Source organism: Etheostoma spectabile, chromosome 2 (assembly GCF_008692095.1).
Source record: "Etheostoma spectabile isolate EspeVRDwgs_2016 chromosome 2, UIUC_Espe_1.0, whole genome shotgun sequence".
Taxonomy (NCBI): Eukaryota; Metazoa; Chordata; class Actinopteri; order Perciformes; family Percidae; genus Etheostoma; species Etheostoma spectabile.
In genome coordinates, this window is record NC_045734.1 from 16,213,271 (window position 1) to 16,238,694 (window position 25,424).

At 40.0% G+C, this 25,424-nt stretch overlaps 1 protein-coding gene across 4 annotated transcripts in view; it reads right to left on the reverse strand.

Moving 5' to 3' along the window:
- Nucleotides 1–670: 670 nt before the first annotated feature.
- Nucleotides 671–25,424, reverse strand: part of atf7ip (activating transcription factor 7 interacting protein) — a 30,890-nt gene continuing 6,136 nt past the window's right edge. The window contains exons 2-15 of one of the 4 annotated variants that reach the window (XM_032500722.1): nucleotides 11,467–11,519; nucleotides 10,127–10,537; nucleotides 9,950–10,081; nucleotides 9,359–9,811; nucleotides 7,833–8,015; nucleotides 7,561–7,698; nucleotides 7,314–7,385; nucleotides 7,135–7,223; nucleotides 5,462–5,517; nucleotides 3,920–4,570; nucleotides 3,611–3,712; nucleotides 3,391–3,468; nucleotides 1,938–2,020; nucleotides 671–1,582 (exon numbers count right to left, since the gene is read on the reverse strand). In XM_032500722.1, coding sequence (XP_032356613.1) covers nucleotides 1,136–1,582; nucleotides 1,938–2,020; nucleotides 3,391–3,468; nucleotides 3,611–3,712; nucleotides 3,920–4,570; nucleotides 5,462–5,517; nucleotides 7,135–7,223; nucleotides 7,314–7,385; nucleotides 7,561–7,698; nucleotides 7,833–8,015; nucleotides 9,359–9,811; nucleotides 9,950–10,081; nucleotides 10,127–10,531 — 2,889 coding nt within the window. In that variant the 5' untranslated portion in view covers nucleotides 10,532–10,537; nucleotides 11,467–11,519 and the 3' untranslated portion in view covers nucleotides 671–1,135. Of the gene's footprint in view, nucleotides 1,583–1,937; nucleotides 2,021–3,390; nucleotides 3,469–3,610; nucleotides 3,713–3,919; nucleotides 4,571–5,461; nucleotides 5,518–7,134; nucleotides 7,224–7,313; nucleotides 7,386–7,560; nucleotides 7,699–7,832; nucleotides 8,016–9,357; nucleotides 9,812–9,949; nucleotides 10,539–11,466; nucleotides 11,520–15,567; nucleotides 15,650–25,424 lie in introns of those variants that run through there. The other 3 variants (XM_032500704.1, XM_032500712.1, XM_032500697.1) reach the window with 3 other exon arrangements.

Here is a 25,424-nt window from a genome sequence, read left to right on the forward strand (position 1 = left end):
AGCTGTGAGGTGATACTGCTAACCACTGCACCGCCCCCCTTTTTTTTTAAAGAAAATCTTTGACTGCTCTTGTATAACATACTTAGATAAACCTAGTTAATGATGACTGCAAAAGTCAAATCTATTTTTTTAAGGTTAAATTACTATTAAACTATTATGTACTTTCCAGTACAATATACTATGAAAGAAATGGCTCTTTGGGTATTTTGCTTTTAGTCATGGTCTGCGCTTAATTCAATGCTGCAGGTTTGCTTGATTTCATGCTTAAATTCTCCTCTACTTCAGCAGTTAAAGCAAAAAATGAGATGCTAATTAGACACTGACATGCTCTTGTGGTCTGTGTGCAGCAAATTTAAAGATGAAAGCTGTTAAAAGGGCGCAGTAAGTTTTATTGTAAGTAAACAAAAGATCAGCCCAATTATCTGGATCCCTATACAAGGGAAATAAAAAGCCTTTGGTTCTTATGTGCAAAGCACTGTATATCCATTTGGAACTGGTAAAACATGAGACTTTTGCCCAGACATCTCTGTGTACTGTTGCCAAAGCGCCAATCTCTCTGTGGGGTACTGCTGTATTCAAGGTGGTAGATTGGTGGCAGTCAAGAGCTATGAACCAGGGGAAAAAAAGAAGATGAAATGTATCACAAAATTAGTAAGCTAAGACTTTCATAAAAACCTTTTATTGTGTTTGTCAAAGTCTGGTTGCCAGACAAAACTTACAAAAGTTATCATTCAGTTTCTACCACACATTTATACATGTCTGTGCAATTCTGAGTTTACACTGATAATCCTGTCACCTATTCTCAAGTAAAGCAAAAGACATCCGGATTAGAGTAACAGGAGACAACAACATAAATATCTCACTTGGTAGAGGGGCAAAGTTGTTCAATTATATACAACAGCTTGAGTCACAAAAACTACATTACGTACATTGAACCAAGACCAACCATTTGCCGCTTCAATTCTCAAACTCAGTCAATTCTCCAACTCAGTCAGAAGTCCAGTTGTTATGCAGAGAAAGATATTTACAGATACTGTATGTGTTCAATGCACAATATTTGAGTTCCCAACATAAAAAGAAGTAAAAGAAGTCATGAACTTTCAAATGCAAAAACTTGTTTCCATTTTTTTACTGTTCAGCTAGAGCTGGAATTGATGACATTTGTGCACTGAGGTTCACAGAAGGAGCCAAAGCGGCCGTAGATGTCTTTGGCTCGAACAGCAAAATGATAGGTGGAGCCAGACTGGAACTGGGTCAGCGTACAGGCCATAGGCAGAGGAAGGGCCTTTACCTCCCCAATCTTCTTCCAGTGCTGCTGTGCTGCACTGCTGTTGGAGTTGTCTTGATGGAAGGCATAGAGGTGATAGCTGTCTACAGCTGCACAGGTCCGATCAGTTTCTGCAACACACCAGGACAGCACTATACCGGTTTGACTTGGCACCAGCTTCAGCTGAGGTTGCTGAGGAAGTGAGGTCCGCTCAGCCTCCGGGGGTAAGCGTGGAGTTGCGGGTGCAGCAGGCAGAGGGGGCAGTACTCGGGTTGGCGTACTAGGGGTTACAGTGCGGGATTTCATTGGAGAGTCCTGAAAAAGACAACACATGAATTGGTCCTCTAGCAAAATGGGCTGAATATGATAATGACCACAAATTCTTGAATAATATAAAAGCATTAGCAGTAATCATGCATATAAGTCGGTCTAGAAAGGTGATGGAGAAGATAAAAATAAGATAAAGAAATTCTCAACTTCCAAACAGTCAATTTAAGTTTTTACAGTCACAAATCTGTTTTGAGGGCAAAAGCAACGTAACTACTGGTAGCTTTTTAAGCAGCCCATCTGGATATATCCACATATTTCACATTTCATAACGTATGCAAATGACATTTACTCAAGACTTAACAAGTAAATCATAGGATAAAATGCAGTTCCAAATCCTCACCAGTGGGGGGCGGTGGTGGACTGTCAATTGAGGATTGCCGTTAGAGTTCTGATTGCTTTGCGGGGACGACCTTGGTCCTGCACCTGAGGGCAGAACACACGCAAAAATTACAAATGTATAATTCAGATGTTAACATACACAATATAATCATGTTATCGCTTGGATTCTGTTAATTTTTTGTTTTTAAACTAGATAACGATTCATGATAGCTTCCCATAGCCAGGATGAGCACTGGTTTGTGTGGTTGTCCCAATATCACATGCATGCACAGAATCACCCTTTCATGCCCTCAACATAATGTGGTGCAGGGTAGGAAACTAGCACCCGCCACCAGCCAATGGCGGGTACTCTTTCAAAGTGGCGGGTGACTTTGCCCTGTATACCAGCCACAGTGGCGGGTGGATTGTAAAATATTCCTTGTAATGGATTGGACAGCTTTTGTCAAATAATGCTGTTGCTAAGTAACAATAATGCACAGCGGAGTCGTGTTATGTTACTGCTAATGAATCCCCAACATTAACCGATTTTGATGCTTCATAATAAAAACATTCAAATACCAAAATAACGGAAGACTTTTTTTTTTGTGAAGAACTTATGGAAAATAAAAACCGTTCACAGCCGGGGCTTTGACCACGCATAATTCCGTCAACTTTTGTTGAGTGGTTTTCAGCCCTAGTCTGTGACAACATGTAGTTGAGCTGAGGTACAGACAAAAAGAAAATTATCGGTAAAACTAAATGTGGCGTCATGTCCCCGGTGTTAAGAGGCCCGCCGCGGAGTCAGCAGTAGCTGTTGAGGTCAAAGTAAACGACGGAATTGTTAGCCTACCTTCCCAACAACCAGTCCATGCACTGGACTTACTGTCAAACCTACGCGCCGTCACAAAATGCAAACAATTTGCATTGACCCCAGGAGCACAGTGGGTACAACCATTATGGTATCCAACAGATAAATCCTACTGACTTTAGTGATCATCTGATATCCCTTCTAGCGCCACCATGAGGTTGACATTTCAGATCATTTGAGGATACCAGAATGATTCTCTTTGTAGCCATCTACAATGAAGAATGTGTTTTTCATCCACACCTGTGTATCTTTTACTAAGTATGGCATAATCATGCTGTTTTGGGCTTGAGAAATCTGTTCAGGAGTGAAAATGTTTGGTAACCATGGTAGCTGTAGATCATCATCAACTCTGAAGATGGTAAAAGAAACCTTCCCCATCTCTTTACTTCTAAGCACAATGTATCCATTGTTGGTGCTTCCAACCTTGGAGCTAAAATATATATTTATAATAAAAATAATGTATTGAAGCACTTCAAAATATGATTTGAATTACGGAAAAAGTAGCTGGTTAAAAATATAAGTGGCTGGTAAAATTGGGCATCTACTAGCCACTAGCACTACTGGTGGGCAAAAAAAATTATTTCCCACCCTGATGTGGTGGACTTACTGTTGGAAATGCTGATGACCGGGTTAGGACGCAAGGCAGGTGAGGGAGCTGCAACAGTGGCATTCTTTACTCCTGTCACTGGAGAAAATGGAAGAACAAAATATTTAGACTAAGGGCTGCTATTCATTACAGTGCATGTTAAGGTATAGACCACAAATTATCATATAATCTATTTTATTATACAGGGGAAAAAAAAGAGGTTTGTTCCCTTCAACCTTACCTTGTACATCATCATCGTCCTCGGTGAGATCAATGACCGAGCCTTTGGGTCGGGCCGCTGGAGCAGCTGCTTTGGATGGAGTGGATCCTGTAGCCTGGTTGTCTGAGAAAAAGGGACAAAAGATAGAGATACATGTTGAGATAACTTCAGAAAAGAAAAAGCCAGCAACACCTCACTATTCTTTGTTCTTTGGCCAAGACAAGGCACACCGCTGTTTAAACAACATTTTATATATATATATATATATATATATATATATATATATATATATATATATATATATATATGCTACACAAAGTAGTACCCCACCTGTTTTTGACGTCAGAGACGTCCCTTGTGGTGGTCCTGGAGCAGTGGAACCTGTTGCTGCCGGCCCAGAGGTTGCAGGTGAAGAGGCAGAAGACATAGCTCCTGCTACAGACACAGACTGAGCCGGCATCCTGGCTGTGGTCACAGATACCCCTGCGTTCGGTGTCGTTATCCCGCCAGCACCCCCCTGGTACACAGCACGGGCAAGAGAGAGCTGAGCAGAGGACATCTGGCCAGGGGAGGCCTGGAGCGCTGGGACAGTAGCAACAGCTGGGACAGAGGCTGGTGAAGTGGTAATAGCGGGAGCAGGCTTGAGTATAAAAGTGGCAGTGGAAGTTGTCGTTTTGGACTTGCCAAGTGAGCTGGCGGCAGATAAAGTAGAGACAGGGATGTTGACCAGTGTTCCTGCCTGGCCATTAGCCATTGATAAAGGCAGCTGGATGAGGAGCGGCTGGCCCGCGGAGGCAGTTTTCAGCAGCAGGGTGCCTGTGTGACTCTGAGTGGTGATGCCAGTGGCCAAGGTGGAGCCAGTATTAGAGGTGGTGGTGGTGATCAGCTGGAGGATGGGGGCCTGTGAAACCATGGCTGTGGAGGTGGGTGTATGGGCCAGACCTGTGCCAGGAGCTGACAGAGCTAGCGTATGTGGATTTGCTGAGAGAAAACAGGAAAAATGGCTTGTTTCAGAATGTGACAGGAAGTGTCACTGACACTTTCAAATGAACTGCATTTTGTACTCCTTTACTCATCTGCTTCCAACCAAAGGGTGCAAAACCAGGAGCAGACTAGTTTATTGCTAGCAACGGTCATGGCAGTTGAAACATATTCTGGCATGCAATGGCGAAAAGACAGGTAACACCTATTGCAGCACTAACATGCAGACAAATTCTTCACTCGGCTACAGGACACTGAAAGAATAAGGCTAACAACTGTCTACATGTCTGCCACTGTCAATGAATCCCTGAACAAAATCAACAATGTGTTCATCGCTCAACACGCTCTGACTTCCTCAGCCTGTCTGTGGCACTCAGCTCCATGCCACTTACTTCAACTGAAAATGTTATCTTGTAAAAATATAAAATTTAATACAAAGCAAAGGCAAAACAATTTCCTATGACAGCTGGGCAATGTCGTGTTTTTGCAAAAATAACTCAAAACGGGAGGAAACAGTGATGGGGACTATTTTCAGCCACAGATTCCGTATGCTAGTGAGTATTTACTGTAGCAGGACAGCATTTGTCGGAATTGACTCAAACTACCCTACGATGCCCATGTTAATGGTGATGATTATAGTCAGTAGGATTAATTCATAGTTAGTTTTAGTCGTTTAAACATTCTTTCGCACTGTGGAAGAAAACTGCATCCTGACAAATGAACACATGGAGAACATGCAAACTCCTCATGGAAAGAAACATGGCCCAATATTTAAAACCCACAGCTTTGTTATTGGGAGGTAACTCAGCTAACTATTGCGCCTCTGGTTATTCTATTTAAAAAGGAAAAGACCAACACAACATCCAGCATAAAGGAAATCCTGTTACTCACCAGCTGTGCTGCACGTAGTTGGGATCTGCTTAAACTCCATGGAAGTACGGACTGGCCTGTTTAGAAAGATTGCTTATGCTTAGAGCTGTTCATATCCACAAAAGGAAGATGACTGAATGTGGTAACGGGCTGACATTTCCTTAGATTCAACTTCACACAGTTGCATTTGAACAAGGCGAGATTCCCTCTCATATTGTAATTGAAGTGCATGCCCAAGTTTTCATTAAAGCATTTATCAGTATGGTAAGTATAGTTCAACATTTTCAAGTGTGATGCCAATTTTTGTACATGAGTCACTAGAAATTCATATGCCTTTCAATATAAAATGAATTTTTTATGAAAGCTGACGAGAATCGTACTGCAATGAGAATATTTAGACTAAATGTTTTTAACAATTCCAATGATGCAAAATGACAATTGTCCCAGTATGCTTCTGTTCCAGTAACGTAAGACTGTCAAATACTTTCAAATGCAGTTTTTTTATCACATTCTCGAAAGAATTCCGGTCTTCTCTTCACTCGCAGTATTTCATTGATAACGTCACGGATCTCCCTCCAGCTGTCGCAAGACAGTACAGGGAACCGATGCTCAATGTACATCCTCATTGTCCTCCTCAAGTTCGCGGGCAGTGCCTCCTTGCCCAATAATCCAACATAATTGACCTTTGCGACCCAGTCACAGTAGACGTCGTATGGGACGAGGTAGCGGAATATATAAGATGCGTAGCGGTCAGGTCTGGGTTTCCCTGAGCTTCTCTTGCAGTTGTGGAACAGCACTTTCTCCAAGTGGGAAGTGATTGTGCGGAGTTTAATGTCTGCTCTGCATTTTCCTTCATTGTATTCTGTCAGCTTTTTTGCCATGGCAATATGACCAGACATAACTTTGTCCTCTTCCTCCTCTTCTTCATTTGCCTTCATGACAGACAGTACAGCAGTTTTACCCACAGAGGGCGCCACTCCCTCCCTGGGCACCTCAGGCTGCGGCACTACCGTCTGCCGACGGAGCACGCTGTTGGGAGGAGAGGTGCAGTTTTAACTACACTCTGCACTGCCTGAGGAAACGCTCAGGCTTCACATTGTAGAACGTCACAAGACTCAAGACCTGGACCCACGTAGGGCTACTTTGCAGGTGCAAAACACAGACAGAGACACATGTTTGTTTATTCCAAACAAGTCTTTAGAACTATTTGGAAGTTAAGAGTTATAAATAAGTTGATCCCGACAAATCCAACAAGGGACATGGAATCTTGACTTCCAAAACGGTATGGATTAGGAGGATGTAGGGATTCTTTATTCTGTCCATTATTTTTAAATTCAGTCTCTAGTGACTACAGATAGCAACCCGGGACAATGTCAACTATTCATGCTGTAACCGGCTCAGTGTGCAGTACTGGCTTCAGTCCGGTATTGTCACGTTCATACAAAAGCCAAATTATAGTCACAAAAAATACAAAAGTGAACAGACTGCTGTATGATAACATGTTTTAGTACATTTATGCTGTGAATTTTAACTTAAAAACATATTTGAGCATGTGAGCTTGCAGTGAGGTAATTTAAAAAAAATACAAATAAAAAAAATTACTCCCAAAACCAAGAACCTTATTACTAAATTCACAAAATCAACATATATAGTATGGTTGACAGGGATTTAGAGGGACACACGTACACACGTACCGTTGAACTTGAGGGTTGTTTGCAACAGTTGCAGTCTTGGCGGCGGCGGCAGCAGCCGCAGCAGCCGCGGCGGCAGCAGCAGCAAGTGCCTGCGGAAATCAGAACATTTCCAGTCACAATTACTTGAATACCAGGTAAAGATAATTTTAGCGTGTAATAAAAGGAAAACCATTTCTTACCTCCTGTTTCCTTTTGTTCTCCGATGCCTGATTGGCCTCTCCAAACTTTTTTGTTAGTCGGCTTATCTTGGCCTAAACAAAAAGGTAGAGAGAGGGACTTTATATGTGGGCCTTGCTAACTGTGGGGAGTGAAGTATAGGAGCTCCGTAACTAAATAGTAATAACCGGCAAAAGAGCATCTTACAGTGCTGCAAGGGTTCTTCTATAAGAAAATGTGATTTACATTACAATGTTACCGTCTACTTACTTGGAGTGTGGTAATGGCGGTTTGGTGTTTAGTGGCACAGTCAATTTTGTCTACTCTGTCCTTCAACTCTTGGAAATGTTTGTCAAAAATGGTCAACTCCAAGACCCTCAACCGTTCCTCTACTAGCTGTTGCACAATCTGAGAAAGAATATCAGAGAAAGGTGGTAAAACAGCAAGATTAAGTAATGAAATATCCATTGGCATCAAAGCAGCGTTCAGTTGGCTTTGAGTTTGGGAAGAAATTCTGTGCTGCAAGATAGTTGCAAACAAACCTTTTCAAGTTTATGGTGAGCGCCAGCTTTTGCAGTAAATTTGAGTTCCAGTTGTGCCTCCAACTCCTCACGCTCCACTTTTGGCCTCTTCCCCTCCCTTTTCACAGTTTGGTAATCTTTTTCGGAACCCTCTGATAAAGTGCGCTTCAGTCCCGAGGTGGAGCCCTTCTCCTCTTGCGCTGCGTGAGAAACAAAGACAAACACTGAATGACTAGAACCCAATGTGTGCCATTCATTGCCCTAAATCTTTTATGCATTTGTTTTCTGGCACTATTCTGTTTTAGGTCAGTCTCAGTCACTCTGTTGAAGCAGGATGAACAGAATGTGCACACCAATAGCTTTTAAGGGTTGTTTAACTGCATGTTCATGTTTAAAGTTGATAAATTGGGCCTCCATCAGAAATTCTGGTGCTGCTAAATAAACATGAGTATTAACAAAATCTGTTTGTGGGGATTCTTTGCATTACCCCCAAAAGTTTGCCATTCTAAGACTAAGAATGGTAATTTCTAATTATACAGAAAAACAAGAATGAAAATGAGCAATGATGTAATGTAAAATATTTTTGTGAGGTAGTAAGGGTTTTGCCAATACAAATTGGGCAGGAGTTTTTTTACTAATGCATTCTGCTTTACACTTAACGTGTAACTCAAATTAAAAAAGTTCCCAACAACCTACGCTCAGAGAAGTTCTGTTAATACTGTGGATCAAGAATCTTTTGTATCAAATCTTAGCTAGAATGCCATTTGTATTAAAACACATGAAATGCATAGATTTTACTTTAAAAAAGAATTGAAACTCTAATTCAGCCTTACAAACTCTAGTGCCTTGGGATCTGGCCTGTATTAACCATAAAATGCAACATTATAAAAGAGAATAGCAAGATAACTTTTGAAGATCAAGGTACATTTTCTGGCTTCAAGGTGCCAACCCTTATGTCTACCTTGTCTTGCACTGCATAATACTTGCCATTTAATAAAACACGGAAGTATTTTTAATATGCTTACCATTTAAATTAATGAACTTGCAGACTTGCAAAGTGTGAGCTTCCGTTATAGAATCTTAAAGTAATGTTGGATTTTAATCTCAAAACCAATTTAGAAGACACAAGGGGGTACAGCCATGCCAAGTCTGACAAAGTCAGTCACATGACATCACCAGGGCATCCCGGTTCGAATTCGGAGACTCCAAATAATAGACAGAAAGCCTTTTAGACAGTGTGTGTGCATGAAGTTTAAAGGTCAAGAGTATTACCAAAGAGGATCTAACAACAGGACATTTGAATGCCAATTTAAATGAGATGTTATTAACATGTCATTCAGCCTACAATTACAAGTGTCTACGGGTCTTTTTCTAACTTGAACCCTTTGGATTTTCATAACCTTCCATTTCAGGTCTACATTGGTTTAACTAGAGAACAAGTCTAATTTTACTTCTTTTGGTTCATTTCCTTTGGATTTCTGTTGAACTTTATCAATATGGAGCAACTATCTTGAAGCTTTATGGCACAATGCCAACTCTCTCATACCTGTATTAGATGGTGGGGTGGAAGATGGCCGAGATGGCTTTTTTGTTTGTCCAACTTCAGTTTTTTCTTTTTTGGTCTCTACTTTTACTACACCCTCAATCTTTTCTTCATTTGTTGATCCTTTCTTCACACCCTCTATTTTATCCTCCTCGTCATTTATGTTCTCTTTGATTTCCTTTTCTTGTTTTACATCTTGAAAAGAGGATGCTGGATATGACGAGGAAGGACAAGGAAGAGAGGAATCAGAAGAAGTAGATTTGGGGCAAGAAGTCTTTTCATCTTCTATTTTGGCTGTGGAGGCCCCAATGTCCTCGGCCTTTGTAGTGTCACTATCTGTATCCATAGGTTCTGTGCAGTCAGACACTGGAAGGGGTACAGGCGAACATGGAGCCAAACCATTAACAGAATCCTTCAACAAATCCACAGCTGGGTCCTCTGTTGTAGTCTCGTCCTCCTGGGGAAGAGCACAAACAACCCTTGATTAATATAAGGTTTTTGGACTCTCAATCTATCCACACTTCAAAATGATTGAACAAATCCAGTATAATAAAATAATCATAAAATATGAGAATAATTTCCTCTAAGCATTTACCTTTTTCTTTTCCATCTCTGGGGTCACCTCTGTGTCTTTTTTCTGGGTTTCCTTGGATTCGGTTGATGCTGGTGTAACGGACACTTTTGATGAGAATGATGACAAACCTTCGTTCTTCTCCTCCTCCTCCTCTTCCTCCTCCACCTCCTCCTCGTCTTCCTCCTCCTTCTCCTCCTCCTTCTCCTCCTCCTCCTCCTCGTCCTCGTCCTCCATCTTTTTTAGTTCAAAGTTTAGAGAGTGGAATGGTGATGTGGGAGAAGCGGAAGTTTCCTCCTTTGATTTTGGACTTAGTGAAGACGCCGATGAAGGGGACAGATTGAGGGACAGAAAAGGAGCAGGAGAAGCAGGGGATGTAGCTTGGGGTGAGTTGGAGTCCGAGATGTTGTTTTGCTCTTTGTCCCCTGCTTTCACTCCATCTTCTTTGTGCGTGCCGTTCATTAGAGGTGGCAGAGATGCGTCGGTCATAACAGGAGCTGCGGTCAACAAAGTACTGTGCAGACTCTCCAGTTGCTGTCGATCACTGATTTTCATGGTTTTTCTAGCACGGAAAATCTTCTTCTCCTCTGTCACAACAACTTCCATTGCTGCCTGTGGAGACAAGGAGAGATTAAATGCTATCAAAGAGCAGAATGAATCTAGGAAAGATCTAGTGATAGCTGCGAGGGTAAGCAGCATAGTCTCTTCCGCTTATGAACCTGTCCTGGACTTTACGCACTGCATAGTAAAGAAACGGCTGCAGATTTTCAGAGCAAACACTAGAGGTCACTGTGGAACCCTATGACTTTTTTGTTTGTTCTTTTCTAGAGGGTTCTGTCACAGAGATCTGCGTATCAAAGTGGCCAGTTCCCCAACAGCCCATGTTCTTTACCAAAATTTGAATCAGTCATCCAAGCCAAATCAGACAGATCCCTACCAACTGATTACACATTGCTGTATCTGTCCTACAGTGACAACAGTCAAAGTGCAACTCAGTAAGCCAGAAAGGCTTTTTTCATGACAATCTGAGAAGCTTTAACTGCTGTGACAAATCTCCCTTTCCATATTTTTACGATTAACCTATGGATGTCATGTTTACCTAATCCCCGATCCTGAGAACAGAAATTACATTGAAGTTAACAGCAGCAACCCAACCTTCCTCCCATCCCCCCACGTTCCTATTGGTTCAATCCTCAGCGAATCAAAACGGGCAAATCGAGGCTGTGTTGGCAGCAGTAAAGAGGTTATGCAAAAAAAAAAAAAAACTGAAGGATTTTCCGTACAGAGTTCTGCTTGTTGCACACATTGTAGTGTTGAGGCTAGTTGTCACATTGTATTTGAATTCATTTCATGTATATTCATTTTATGTGCAAACATCTGATGAGTTAAACCTCTTTTTATGGTACTCTAACAAAATTAGAAATGCAGCTGTGTGCTGCAGTAAACTTCTCATTTTACAAGTAGTAGCAAACAAGAAACGTTCTGTGATATTAAAGAACCTGCGGCGCACACACTTACTAAATTATCTATGAAAAACTCACCTTCAACCCGAAAGGTTCCTGGTCATGGATTTACCACTTAATTCTTCGACAACCTGAGGAGAAAAGAATGGATTTACTTTAGTGTATTTAATAATATTCTTTCAAACTAGGACGATAACATCAACTACGTATAAAATCCACAAAACATGTAAATTAAAGTGTGACCCTAAATTTAGCTCATCTGAATTATACAGTCTCCCATCCCCTGAGCTGTAACTGAGCCTGTGGCTTCAAAACAGAGATATTTATTTGAAGGGTCACTTTGAATTTCATCAAACTGGAAATACAATTATGTTGATGACAATAAAGTACATCCACATCTATTAAGAATTGATTGACCACCTATCTGGACACAAAACGCTAGTCTATCGGACGATGATATGATTCCTGAGAATGTTGATACATCTCAACGTTACTATAGTCATAAAATGTTTGTTGTGACAAAAAAGTTCTTTGAAATGTTTTCATTTTCCGTTTCAGCCAACTCTCTATTCATTTTGGCAATAGAAATTTAAACATGCTTTTATTTTGGATATTTTATACAAAAATGAAAACTGTTGATGCCCATTCTTATTCAACACTAGTGTTGGGACAAAGCTTAATTTAAAATTAAAATCAATGTACAAAAAAATTGGCTGACTAATACGCTGATAAGCTAAGCTAATAAGAAAATAATAATAATAATAATAATAATAAGCTAAAAAGACGTGACAAGCAAACAAATCATACAAAAAGGTGAAGGAAAAACAAGATTCAGTTCTACGGCTTGTATTATTTGCACATTCGTTAAGCTACTTTTCGTTTTGCTCCATGGTGTTGTATTTTGGTATTTCTCTCCTTTTTCATTTAGTTTTTTTGTGTTGTTGTCCCCTTTTTACTCCATGGTTGGTCTTTTGTTGTTAGCCATATAAATTGAGGCATGCTTTCCACTTCAGAGAAGTCTGTACTACTGCTATATACATGCTTCACAGCACTAAGACAAGATATTTCAGCATTCAATTTAACCGAGAAAAGCAGCATGCAAAAACTCAGTATAAACAAATAGATAAATAGCGATGTAAGTTGTGAGCATGGTTACTGGTACACATTCCAATCTTATTGCACACTGCGCAGAGAATAATACCCCCTCCCCCATCCTACGGCCTCATTCACTGCGCCTGGATTCAGTGCAGAAACTCAAAATGGCCGTCAGCTCTGCTTTATGCTGCCAGACTAAGCTCTCAGTAGCTAGCTGAACTGGATTCTCGATCAGAGGTATCAGGTTGCAGCCCCAACCTGCTTAATAATTTTTGATTCAGCCTGATTCTTCAGAAAGTTGGCCAAGTGAACAAAATCTAGAATATATAAATTTAATTTTATTAAACAAAAATGTTACCTAAGCTAAAGTTCAACATTATAACTATTAAAGCACTGTGGTGAGTATAAGAACTCATTCTTTTTTCAAACATAGTCATAAAAAGATTATCAGCCAACATTTACAAATAGGGCTATCTGCAGCTGCATCACTGAGTGCACTGCTGAACTGGATTCAGAGAAAGGCAGAAAACAATCATAACACATCTCAGATAGGAATGCACAGGCTGGGTGTGGCTTATACTGCGCACAGCAAGTTAGGTCATCAAAAAGCTACATCATTTAAAAAAAAAAAAAAAAAAACCTACTTAATTCATGTATACAGCCTAAATAGATTCAGACTTGTGCTTAAAGCTAGATAAACTCATAGGAATATTAATATAAAAATGGTATTACTAGCCCAGACAAACCAATCTGAGGTAATAGTGAATTGGTCTGGATTTACATTCCATAACGCAGTTTCAGGCAAGTCACGGTTGTTTCTTGTAATACCATCCACTGACTGCCAACACCAAATATTAAGTAGACTTTCTCTGTCTCTCTCTTCTTTTTTTTTTATTAAATCTTGCATCTTCTTTCATATTTGTGTGTCGCAGAACTGGGTGGAATTGGAGCAAACATTAGAAAATGTTCCAATGTGAATGCACAGAGAAGAGAGGGCCTACACAACTTCCACCTCATTTTAATAACTCATTTATTCATTGACTAGATTGCGTTATGTCTTTGATAACTAGGCAACAATGCATTAGGATTTTTTCAACTTATACCTTCATGTGATGCTGCAGGCATAAACAACAGGAGACAGGGAGAGATCGTCCCTGGTCTTTGGGTTCGACAACTGTTTTTCTTTTAGGTTGCAACATCAGTGCGTGTTGTTGTTTTAGAACTTTACCTTTCCAACCCACTGTTTCAACACCGGTTGACTAGCCGTTGAGTTGCTGGACAATTGTCACAAAGTTGCAGTAACTTTCTCAAACAAGACATGCAAGTCTCTCTGAATCCAAATGATTGGAAAACAGGGGGACTAGAATGTCAGTCCTGCAGCAAACAACTCACGTTTAAGACTCCAACCAGTTAAGACTCCAACCATAGTTCAGCAGTACGACATTGTGCTTCTCAAATCTTGCCCAACATGATTCAAGCTGTTTTAAAGACAATGGGAAAGTTGATCACAAACCAAAGTACAAGTCACTTCTGGTTAGGATTCAGTACATGGACATCCATGTGCAACTTCCCAAATGTGTTGGCCTCTTAACAGACTCCAGACATACATAGATACTTAGAATATGTTTTAAATGGCTTATAATTTATCCCTGGCAACAGTCATTACTTGGTATATCCCTGGTTGACAAACTAGTCTGGTACAAATGAAAGCACTTTTTCTTTGGCTCATTATCCGACACTAGCTACCAACCCATTTCCAAATCTTAGTTTATTGTGTCCCACTGTGCTCAGGCTACACCAGCTTTCAAAAATAGATCATTATGCTGTATTAAAACAGTGAAACCTATTCCTCAACACAGTGCAATGATAGCATCCACTTGGACAGTGTGCGTCAGCAACCTGAGAAAGTAGGCCCACTTTAGACATGAAAGATTTCAAGCAGCATTTTGGTTTTGTTGCACTATAACTAACATGCTGTTGTTTGAAAATTGACTACACATGCTTCTACAATTAGCTTGTGTTGGGATGTGATCTTGTGGGTTGGCCACTGTAATGATCGTTAGCGATGAAGATATTTTACACCTTTGGGACATTTGTGATATTCACATACAGATAAAATATCGCACAACTCCAAATGTGTTGACAGTGCTACAAATAAATACATGTACATTCACTTTTCTGTGAGGACACTGAACATACATGACTCAAGTAAAAAGCTTCCATTACCGAGCCGAAAAATGTGAGCGCGACCAGAAACAAACAGTTTTTTAAAAACATGCATACTCCTGGTGTCACATAGTGTTGCGGGCATAGAACTAGAATGAGAGTAGAAGGGACATTCTCATTCAAATCAATAGAGCAGGATGGGCAGAGTGGTGGCAATTTGAATGTGTAACGTTGCCACAGCAAAAGACTGTGACCGTTGTAGCGGGCTAACTTCAGCATCTTAACTTCCGTATGAACCAACTTGCAGCAAGTCGCAAATGTACTCTGAGGTGAAGTTTAGCGACAAATGAACAGTGGAGTAGTACGACGCCCGGAGAGGCGTCTTGTGTGCAGTATGTCCGTTGCCTTGTTGCTAGAGCTGAACTGAGGATGGCTGAATTTGCTTTAACAAGAGACAGACAAAAGGACAAAACGGAGTTCTCACACCAGTGAGTGTGGCACACTTCTGATGTGTGTTGTCACCATAAAAACAATCCCCATTTTCTCTTGAACTAGTCAAAGAACCACGACAAAGAGTTCAATGTCCGTTCTACTCGCTCTCTCTTCTATTTCTATGGTTGCAGGTAACAAAATGTCTACTGATGTCAGCTACATTAGTGACAATGTACAGCAAACTCCCTTACATAAACAATATCTGAAATTAATGTTCCCTGATAAAAAACAAAAAAACACAACATAAACAGCAAGCCAAAACTCTACCTTCTGCAACTAGCATAGCACCCTCTACAAGTAGACTATCGAAAGCTAACCTTGAGAAGAGTTTGAAGCTGCAATGACAAAAAATGAGTTAGAACTAAACTTAGATTTAAATAACAGAGAGACCTGTTAAACATGCTTTAAAAACAAAGAAATGTCAACCTTTAGCAGGATGTGTGGGATTGAGACCTTCCATGTATTTGTTGATTTGATTGTGGGAGCAGGCTGAGAGGCCAGCAGGAGAACATAAAAGGAAGGAGGAGGGGCTCATTTAGGACTAGTCCATCTTGTTCTTTGCAGGGGTATGCACTATAATGGATCCTTGGCCTACAATGGTCTAAAGAAATATCATTAAACCCTTTGAAAAAAAAAAAGGACAGTACAGTTCAAAGCTCCTAACACAGCAGAATGCCATAATGCAAAAATGACAAAATATTCTGATGACACCTATTAAAGTGCATGATATATTTTCCAGGTACCCCAAATACACACAAATCAAATATTGTGTCTACAACATTTTAAAGTACAGCGTAGTGATTATCAATATCAATCCTAGCTAGCAGCGCACAGACAGAGGGGAAGTACACTGCACAGACCGTTGCTTAGCAACACCCATCCCCCAACTCTAGCACAAACTTGTCCACAGTATGGAAATCTACAGCCAGCATGGACTAAACCATTCTTACAAAGGGCAGGGGGGGGACTCTCCTTTCTAAAATAACACCTAAGGCAAAGAAAGGTTAATGATAATAAAAGGTCCAGGACAACACTACAATACATAAATACTACAGGAGTGCAGTAATTGACCTTTATTATCATCCTGTGTGTGTTGAGGTTGAAATGTAAAAACATCATTTACATGTAATTGTTTTAAGTTGGCTTCTGGTGCTACAAAAAGACAAAATTAGAAAACCCTGACATAACTGTTAATAAACTCTTTCAGTGAAATGTGTATTGCTTCCCCTGGCATCTGAATCTCAGATCTCGTCTGAACTGCATACATATAACATGGTCACTTGGAGCACTATGTGCAATAAACTAAGCACTTCCTGCCGCTTAGCTTTGAACTCACACATCAGCTATCTTGCTAAAGGCTAAGATTCTGCTGTTGGTGAAACTGCAGAAATACGATTAAAAAAACAAATAAGGGAGGCTAAATAATACTAGTAGATGTTTTATCTGACAAAAGCTCGGTTATCCGGCCTCGATAGAATACATTTGACAATTAACATATTGAAACACTAGCTAACAATAACAAGTTAAACTCATTCATTTTTAACGCTGGAAATGCTAATAAGATCTCATTCTGCCTGTGGTGGCTTCAACCCCCATGGTGAGGTAACCCACTGTATCTCAGCAGTTTCCATAAGAAATTAAGAAAATCAGAGGCATTGATGGTTCTACAGTTTGCTTTAATGTTCTATTTGTTAAAACAGAACCACATCCTCCTTTATCCTCCACAACTATCTTCCTACACATCCTAGCTTCTAGTTCTTCCATGAATGTCTATTGCTATTAGTCGTAACAATAAAAAAGTAAATAGCAGCAAACCTATTATTATATGTGCGTACAAACAATAACCAGTAAAACACATACAAAATGAATAAAGCCACTTTTACATGACACAGCAGCACGACATTTAGTCAGAGCCTAGCTAGCAGCGCACAGCCAGCGCTAAATTGCACACCCACAGCACACTCAGCCTAGAGGCAGCTGCATCGACCCTCCCCCATCTCTCACTCTCTCACACACACACACACACACACACACACACACTCTTTCTCTCTCAGTCTCTCCAAGTCAAATATGGACTGAACCATTCTGATGGGGGCATTCAAATTAAAATAAATAAAAAGGATAAAAGGCATAAAGTATTCAAGTAATCAAGCAGTCACAGTACAGTTACAGATTTGCTAAAAAAGAGTTTTATTTTCTCTGGTTTTCACACAAAAAGTGAAACACTTTTCATTGAATATAATACCACTTCCTGGGGGTAGACCACATTGAAGAAATTGAAAGATTATCTCATAAAAAAACTGTACCACTTATTATTTGCAAGCAAAAAATATCGCTTTTTAGCCACACAGTCCCATGCTAGCTGCGCACAGCAAGAAATTAGAGCACAGCTTGACACACTAAGCAGCCTCTATCCGCCCAGCCTCTCCTACCCCAGAGAGGGCTGCTGTTGAACAGACTGAACCATTCCAACACAGGGGTGGTTCTTTACGCAAGAGGAACAAAGAACACCCACCTAAAAACTGAAAAACAAACTTTGTGCATTATTATTTCTTCTGGTTTTGAAGTTTTCACCAGTGCAATTTTCACAACATAGTTTATTTAAAGTACATTTCTGATTTGTTTTTGAGACTCAAAACAGAGAAATATACTGTTAAAGAACAAAGTAATTACATTGAACTTTAATTTGCAAACCACCTATTTTCATCAAAAGCCCTTTGGGGGGAAGTCAGTACAACCTTGCTGTGCGTTAGTTTACCAACCCCCCTTTCTGCTACTGTAGAAACACAAAATGGCCACCAGCGCTGCTTCGAGCAGCATGCTGAGCACAGGCTTGATCAGATCCTATGACAAACTCCGCCTACTAAACCAAAAGTACAGTATCTGCAGAAATCTCCATACTCGTACATGCATCTTGAGGGAAAACAGAATAAAAACTTACTTCTAAAACAGCAAATGTGATTTAATGATCTCAAGTAATGTTATTTATCCAGGTAATGTGATCACCTCTAAATCCTGGTTTAGAGTTTCACTGTTGTTGCAAAGAGCCCGGACGTGTCTTGTACTCACTGTTCAGCAACACACTAAGCTATGACTAAGGAGTTAACAAAACTAATTAGTACCGGTAGTTCTTTTTTTCACCTCACAAGCTCAGAGCTGTACTGCTAAATGTTTTATGATCCTAGGTCTAGTTAACTGGGTTATAAAATAATGCTTTTTCTACTTTCGGCTGCAGTTAGTGCTACAACCAAAATACCAAACAGTATAAAGCTGGCTCTCTCCAACTGTCATTCACAGAAGATGCGGTTGGTCTTAATGTAAAAGAAGAAAAAAACTGTTATCCAATATCAGACATTTTGAGGCTAAATACTGAGTGGAAAAAACGCTGTCAGCCAGTGAGAGCTGAGCCTGCATTCCAACATTACTGCGCACAGTGCGCAGTCTTCCCCTCCCCCACCCTCACTGCCTGCATCTGGATTCACTGAAACTCAAAATGGCCACCTGGTCTGCTGTTCGCAGCCCCAAAGAGCCCTTAGAGCCTGCTATATCTAGCACAACATCCACGTCATTAAAAGTAATTCTTATGTGCATCATTTTCACCAAAACATTTTTTTTCCAGTTACATGGACCTACTACAATATTTTGCGATATGAAACAAAAGAAAATTTCACACTATTCTACTACAGCAGGTAGCCTGTTTCTTAGGTTGTTACACCAATATAGGCATTGATCTATTTGAACTGCAGCAACTCATACATCATCATATTCACTTGCTGTGCAAGCCAATAAAATGTTGTATTACCTATTTGGAACATTGTATCAAATAGATATATACAGTGCGGTTTTCGAATCTTAGTGATATAACAACAAGCAGAAATCCAGATGAACCAAGACCTTGAGTTACTCTAAGCAGTAGTTGATTATTGATCTTTCCGGTGATATTGCTTCATGTAGGTCTATTTGTATTCTGTTCTCCATCCATTCAAGGTGGGCATTTTTCCTTCAAGTGGTAAACTAGCTTAAAATATTATTTTCTTCTACATATTCAGAATTTTGATTCCAATAAAAGACGCACCAATTCAATCATAGCAGCTATGAGTTAATCAGTTGCTTTTACTGTGGGCCACTGTTAGAATCTGTGAACTCTAATAGTGGTTAAGGTAGAGAAACGTAAAATGGACAGAACGTAAGAGAACAGTTCAAACATGCCTACATTTTACTGTCAAAGCAATATTATTCTCAAAAACAGGGTTTACCTGTTTAGCAATAGTGTAAAAGCACTGCTTCTTAGCCTACCATTGCACAAAGATTGTACGCGTGATTTCTTTTCATGTCTTTTCTTTTGAGTAAGTGGAGCCTAGCAGGAGCTGGGCAGAAGGAAAAGAGGGAAGAAAAAAGGGAGGGGTGAGCAAAACCAGGAGTTTCCATGAGAATCAAGCAAGCACATGGTGATTATTCTCTAGCCATGCGCTGCTGAGGGAGGCTCCTGTTATGGCTACAAAAAAAGCCAATGAATGTTGATTGGCATACAGCGTAATAAAACAAAAATCAGCAAGTGCAAAATAAGAGTAACCTAGGTTCCCTGAAGACATATTTATAATAATACTTTTGGTTAATTGCAGAACTAAAATATCTGCATATCTGATCTGTCAGATCTGTTGTGCCCTCCTTTTTCCAGGTTAAATTCTAATAACCTAAAGACAGTATCTACAGTTAAAATCAGATCGGATAAGCTTTAGCTAGCACCACATAGTCAGAGCTTTCAGTCCACAGCATTACAGAGCGCCGACACCCCTCCCCCACCCCAGCCGTCTGCTCCAGTCTGGGGTTTTACAGCCAAGCATGGACTAAACCATTGCAGCAAAAGGGTGTTCTCACAAACAACGGAGGGAGCTAGAGAGGGGAATGACAAATTAAAAGCTCCCTAAACAATTCAAACTTTGTGGTTAGAAGTTCAAAACTAAATTTGCCTTTGTTGAACAGAAGAACAATCTTAGTGAATTCTAGTGCTAAATTGGTAGAAAACCCTGCCACTGGAAGCGCAGCTCATTCTCCTTAAGCTACTCTATAATGCTCTGTCTCTGTAGCAACAACTCATCTTTACTATGTCTAAATATGGCACATTTCTCAAAAGTTTTTTACACGAAAATCAAGGCAAAAATTATGATGTTATAAGGAAAGATAAATCCAATGTTATAAGCTGGTTTTCCCTCTCTGCCAATAATACACATTTTGTAATAAGTAGAAAGTAGCTTTGAAAAAAAGATTGTTTTCCTTGAAAAACTGGCATAACAAACGTCTAACATTTCCTCAGCATAATGATTTGAATTACTTAACAAGCTAGCTACTCGACACTCTCCCCTCCCCCACTCCTTTTCCTTTGATAGATTGCTTGCAGTGAATGCTACAGCACAAAATGGCTGCTACTGCTGTACGCAGTTAAAGCAGAAAGGGTCCCATTTATCATGAACATGGCTTACTTTAACGGATTATGACTGTACCGTGTTACTCTTCAGTTAAAAATACTGCTGCTTCTCTCCCTGCTGGTTTGTTCTCTAGAGGTTTTTGATGTCATTTGATCCGCAAAGGGCAACACATTTTTGTATCTTGTATTTAAGTTGCAATGCTCAATCCTATCATATTATTTTACATCAAGGTGTATTTTGGAACTACCATGTTCTACATAATAACAATAATCATTTTTTAAAATGTGTTTAATAAATATAAATAGATATTTATAAAACAACTTTAGTGTGACCGTTTAGTTACATTTGTGACTCTTGTTACGTTGCACCTATATCATGCTAGGCTACACCAGAACATCAGTCTGATTAGATTGTTTTAGAGGCCATTGACCAAACTTATCCAAATATTGGAATTAGTATTACGTTTTTTTTTCCTCGTGTTTTATTTTAAATGTATCTTCAAGAAAGTTTCTCGAAGCAGAGAGTTTTATTTCATGGTGGTTTTAATAGTGCGTTCCATTTACTTGGGAATTCAGAAGCCGGAGCTGGTAATGACGTAAACACCCAAGTTGAATGCACTCCATTTTCATGTCATTGTGGGGATAGCTCTAGCCAAGTTAGCCATTGTTAGCAATACCAGTAGTTAACAATGCATTACACTGTTTTTGTGCATACAAACAGTGTAGCAACATGTACACAGATAGAAGTTGGACAGGACTGTGTGTAAGACTGATTTAGTGAGACACAAATAAGACAGAAGTGCTAATAACTGTATGTTACTACAGCTTTCACAGCTTGCAACTGATGCACGGGGCATCCATGCTGGATTTAGAACTCTGTTTACTGCGATGTTGTCCGAGTCCTGAGCTCGGAAATCCGAGGTCAGGGGATGTGTTTCCGACTTTGTTAGTAGTAAGATAACTTGATAGCTAATGTTGGTTGCTTGGCATGGATAAATCAAAACCAGTGTGAGATAGATAGTTTTATTAGTTTGCAATAGAGTTACAAATAGAAAATGAGCTGCTGGTTCCAGGAGTTCTTTTTTACTACTGTAAGTTCCCCATTGGAGCTTCTCTTTTCACTGCTAAGCTGACGATGCCTAGCTATTCTTCTCATTACGCCTATCTTACGCTAAGGTGGAAGCACACATCCAGGGTCTGGATTAACACAAATAATAAAAAGGTCACGTGAGCTCAGTCAGGACCTCCTGACATCACTTTCTAACATTCTGAGAGACCCTTCGTGAATTCAATAAAATTAACTTTACTTAGTTGGCTGGCTGTAGTTAGTTAGCAACAAAGCTACTTGGTTAGGTTTAGATTAAGAAAAACACAGTGGTTTTGGTTAAAATACTTCATATGATCATGACGTTTGTTAAGAACGTTAAATATGGAACTTTACATAATAAAGTTAACTTAACGTTATCAAAAAAAAAAAGTCAAGGTTGACTTTTGGTTTCATATGAACACCTTTCTCCCAGATGAAAGTCCTGCATTTGTTTGACTAATCCACCACCCTAACCTACCTCCCTACGTGGACTTTTGCTCCTTATACTACCATTGCCACTAACACTGCTCTTCACTCTATGTCATTTTACAGTGGTCTTGCTCTGAGCGTCACTGCTTTCCTTGCTGACATCTTGGAGTGAACTTGAACCAAACGTAGTTTGCGTTTCTTATGGAAAAAAGAATGCTTGCCGAGACCCATCTATCACCATAAACAATATTGTGGTGATGCCAATTTGGAAAGCAAACCGGGTGTGACCAAATCACAAATAACTCACAAGCCTGCTCTTGTAAATGCCTAATGTACAACATCAGGAGAATTCACTCGTCTTCACTACTGATGTGGCCCCAGTGCAGATGCATGTCAGACCTCGCCTAGATGACTCCAACTCTCTCCTTCTCCCACTGCTTCTGGCACCTGAGATACCACCTAGAGCAAGTACAGATTGCTGCCACCCATCTGGAGTTCAACCTCCCCAATTTTTCCCCACACAAGACCACATCTCTATTTACAACACTGGCTCCCTGTTGCAGCTCACATCCAGTTGAACACTGGTGCTAGCCTACAGGGAGGGAAACTGCTCCTTCCTACCTCTGAACCATGTTCAAACCCTCCACTCCGACGTGACAATTGCATTCCTCTACCTTTGGGCAATTGGCTGCATCATTCCTCAGATGGCCGTGTGGTCTAGCTCTTGTTTCCATCCTGTCTGTGAACACAGCAGAGTGCTCCTGTCCTCATTAGCATTTATTTTTACTTTGCCAAAAGGACGCTTCTTTCTACTGGTCAAACAGAGCCAAAGTGCCCACGAGAGGGCCATTGAACCAGGCCCCTCGCTTGCAAGCTCTTTCTACTGTGGCCATACCTTGCTATGCTACCATTTGTTTATCATCCTAATTGTGACCAGTGTGTGGAGCTGACTAGTAACTTTAAGCGAGAGATGAGGAAGCATTTTACGTTATTAACAGTGAATGGAGATCAAGCTTATTACGTTCCTCCTCATGAGTCAGCTTCTGCTTTGTCCATAGCAGAGGTTTTGATTTAGCTCTGGGAAGTCACACTGCTTGCAATACCCAACCAACGCATATACATCTACATACAGACAGGGCAATCAGTACATTTGTGTTTGGGACAAATAAACCCAGACTGCACAAACATTCCAGTGAAAAAATTCAAACTAAACAATGCAAGACAAAACTTCCTGATCAAGGAAAGCTTTTGTATCACGTCTACAATTCTGTCCATATTTGCTCACACAATGCAGTTGAGATCAGAGCACACATGCCCAGTCAGGAACACAGACTGGTTGAAAGACTCAACCCAAAGTAAGGGATTGACAGTGGACAACAATAAATTTTTTCCACGCAGAAAACGATAACTAATTACAGAAGACATTCAGTGTTGGATTTATCATTATGGATTCACAAAAAGACACTGCAGTTTAAATCTGGTTTATAAAGCTTCCGAAAGGGGTTGCACAGCAGCCAACGCTGTCATGGCACAATGGTATTGTTAGCCTTTCCTAAACTTCCAGACACTAACTTCGTGGCTAACCCCCTCCACTTCTCCAGAAGTTAGGAAATAACAGATAATAGAAGAATTTTCTTGGTCTTGAGAAGCAGCGTTTGTTAACTCACACACTATAATAGTGCTGGGCATTGGATTTAATTCGATATTGATTCAATACTTCACATGAAATCAACATTCATACACACAGTTGACTGACATACCCCAATAATTCATAAGAGTACCTTTTGATATTTGTAATACAAAATGTGCATCATTGATATGGTTTACAACAAAATGTACCTAGGGGTGTCACAATTTCAATTTTAAAATCAAAATTTTTTAATTTTGATAAAAGTTAGAAGCAGGATCTACAATTCCCCCTGTATTTCCTACTAGTGCACGTCCAAAAAAAACTAGACAGTGTAGATTACCGTCTGGTAGCATGTAGCTAAAGACACAGGGTAATGTTAGCTTACAAGTAGCCTGCATCTTTACTATTCTAGACACCATGATCACTGCCGGAGTTGGAGATGACATTTTGCAACAAACAAACGACGAAGGTGAAGCACTTTGACTCCAACAGGACTCTATGGTGCCTTCAGGTACAGGTCATTAAACTAATGGTGCATTCAATTGCACCACTAAAAAACAAACTCAAAGTACCCTTTTGCTATCTAGTGGCTCTTCTTGTGGCATTGCCATCACTGATGAAAGAAAATATTTAAATTGAAAATTGAATGGAATCGTAACCTTAAAATCAAAAGTTAAAACAAATCATGGATTTGTAGTATCATGACCCCTAATTGTACCCAAAACGTATTTCACCATTTCATTATTCTTTCTTGAGCAAAGTATTGCATTGAAATATGATGAGAGGGACATACACACTTAGATGCACATTTGTCCCTCAGCTAAACTAGCAGTACATTGTTAACAATGCACAAATCTCTGCGCTGTATTTATTAAAATAACATTAGGGCTGGATCTGAATATTCAAATATTTGTTTGATTTTCAAGTCGGGGATTTGAATACTTCTTTTCTTTTTTAAAACATGCATGCAGGCTGTAATTTACCATTGTGTTTTGTCGGTTTTAAGCTGCTAGCTGCTGGCTAATTTGTGCAGCGCTATGTTGTCCATCTCAGCAAAAAATGAAAGAAATGATGAGTTACAAGCGAGCAGTCTGAATTGTGTAGGGATCTGTATGGTTTTAATGTATCAGCCTGGTGTTTTTTCAGGTGATTTGATAAAAGGTAAACATAGTATGACCAAAAACACTGATGCTCTTGTGAGGCAATGGCACAAACACTGCATTGTCGTCACTTGCCAGACAGTAGGGTAAAATGCAGGTTTTTTCATTTATTTTAAATGCCGGCAGCAGATAAATGGAAAGACTTGCCGCGGAAGTGTGGCTGTGGACAAGTCCCGATGCTTTGAAGCTCAAAAATGGTATTCGGTACATGCCCAACTTTAGCACGGGATCTCAATATGTATGCATGTTCACTGAACAAATTTTAGATTTTTTCTATATACACAAAAGGCTTATTTTTTCTCAAATATTGTTCACAAATCTGTCAAAATCTGTGTTAGTGAGCTTTTTTCCTTGTCGGAGATAATCCATCCACCTCACAGGTGTGGCATATCTAGATGCTGATTAGACAGCATGATTATTGCACAGGTGTGGCTTAGGCTGGCCACAATAAAAGGCCACTCTAAAATGTGCAGTTTTATCACACAGCAGCATGCCACAGATGTCACAAGTTTTATGGGAGCGTGCAATTGGCATGCTGACTGCAGGAATGTC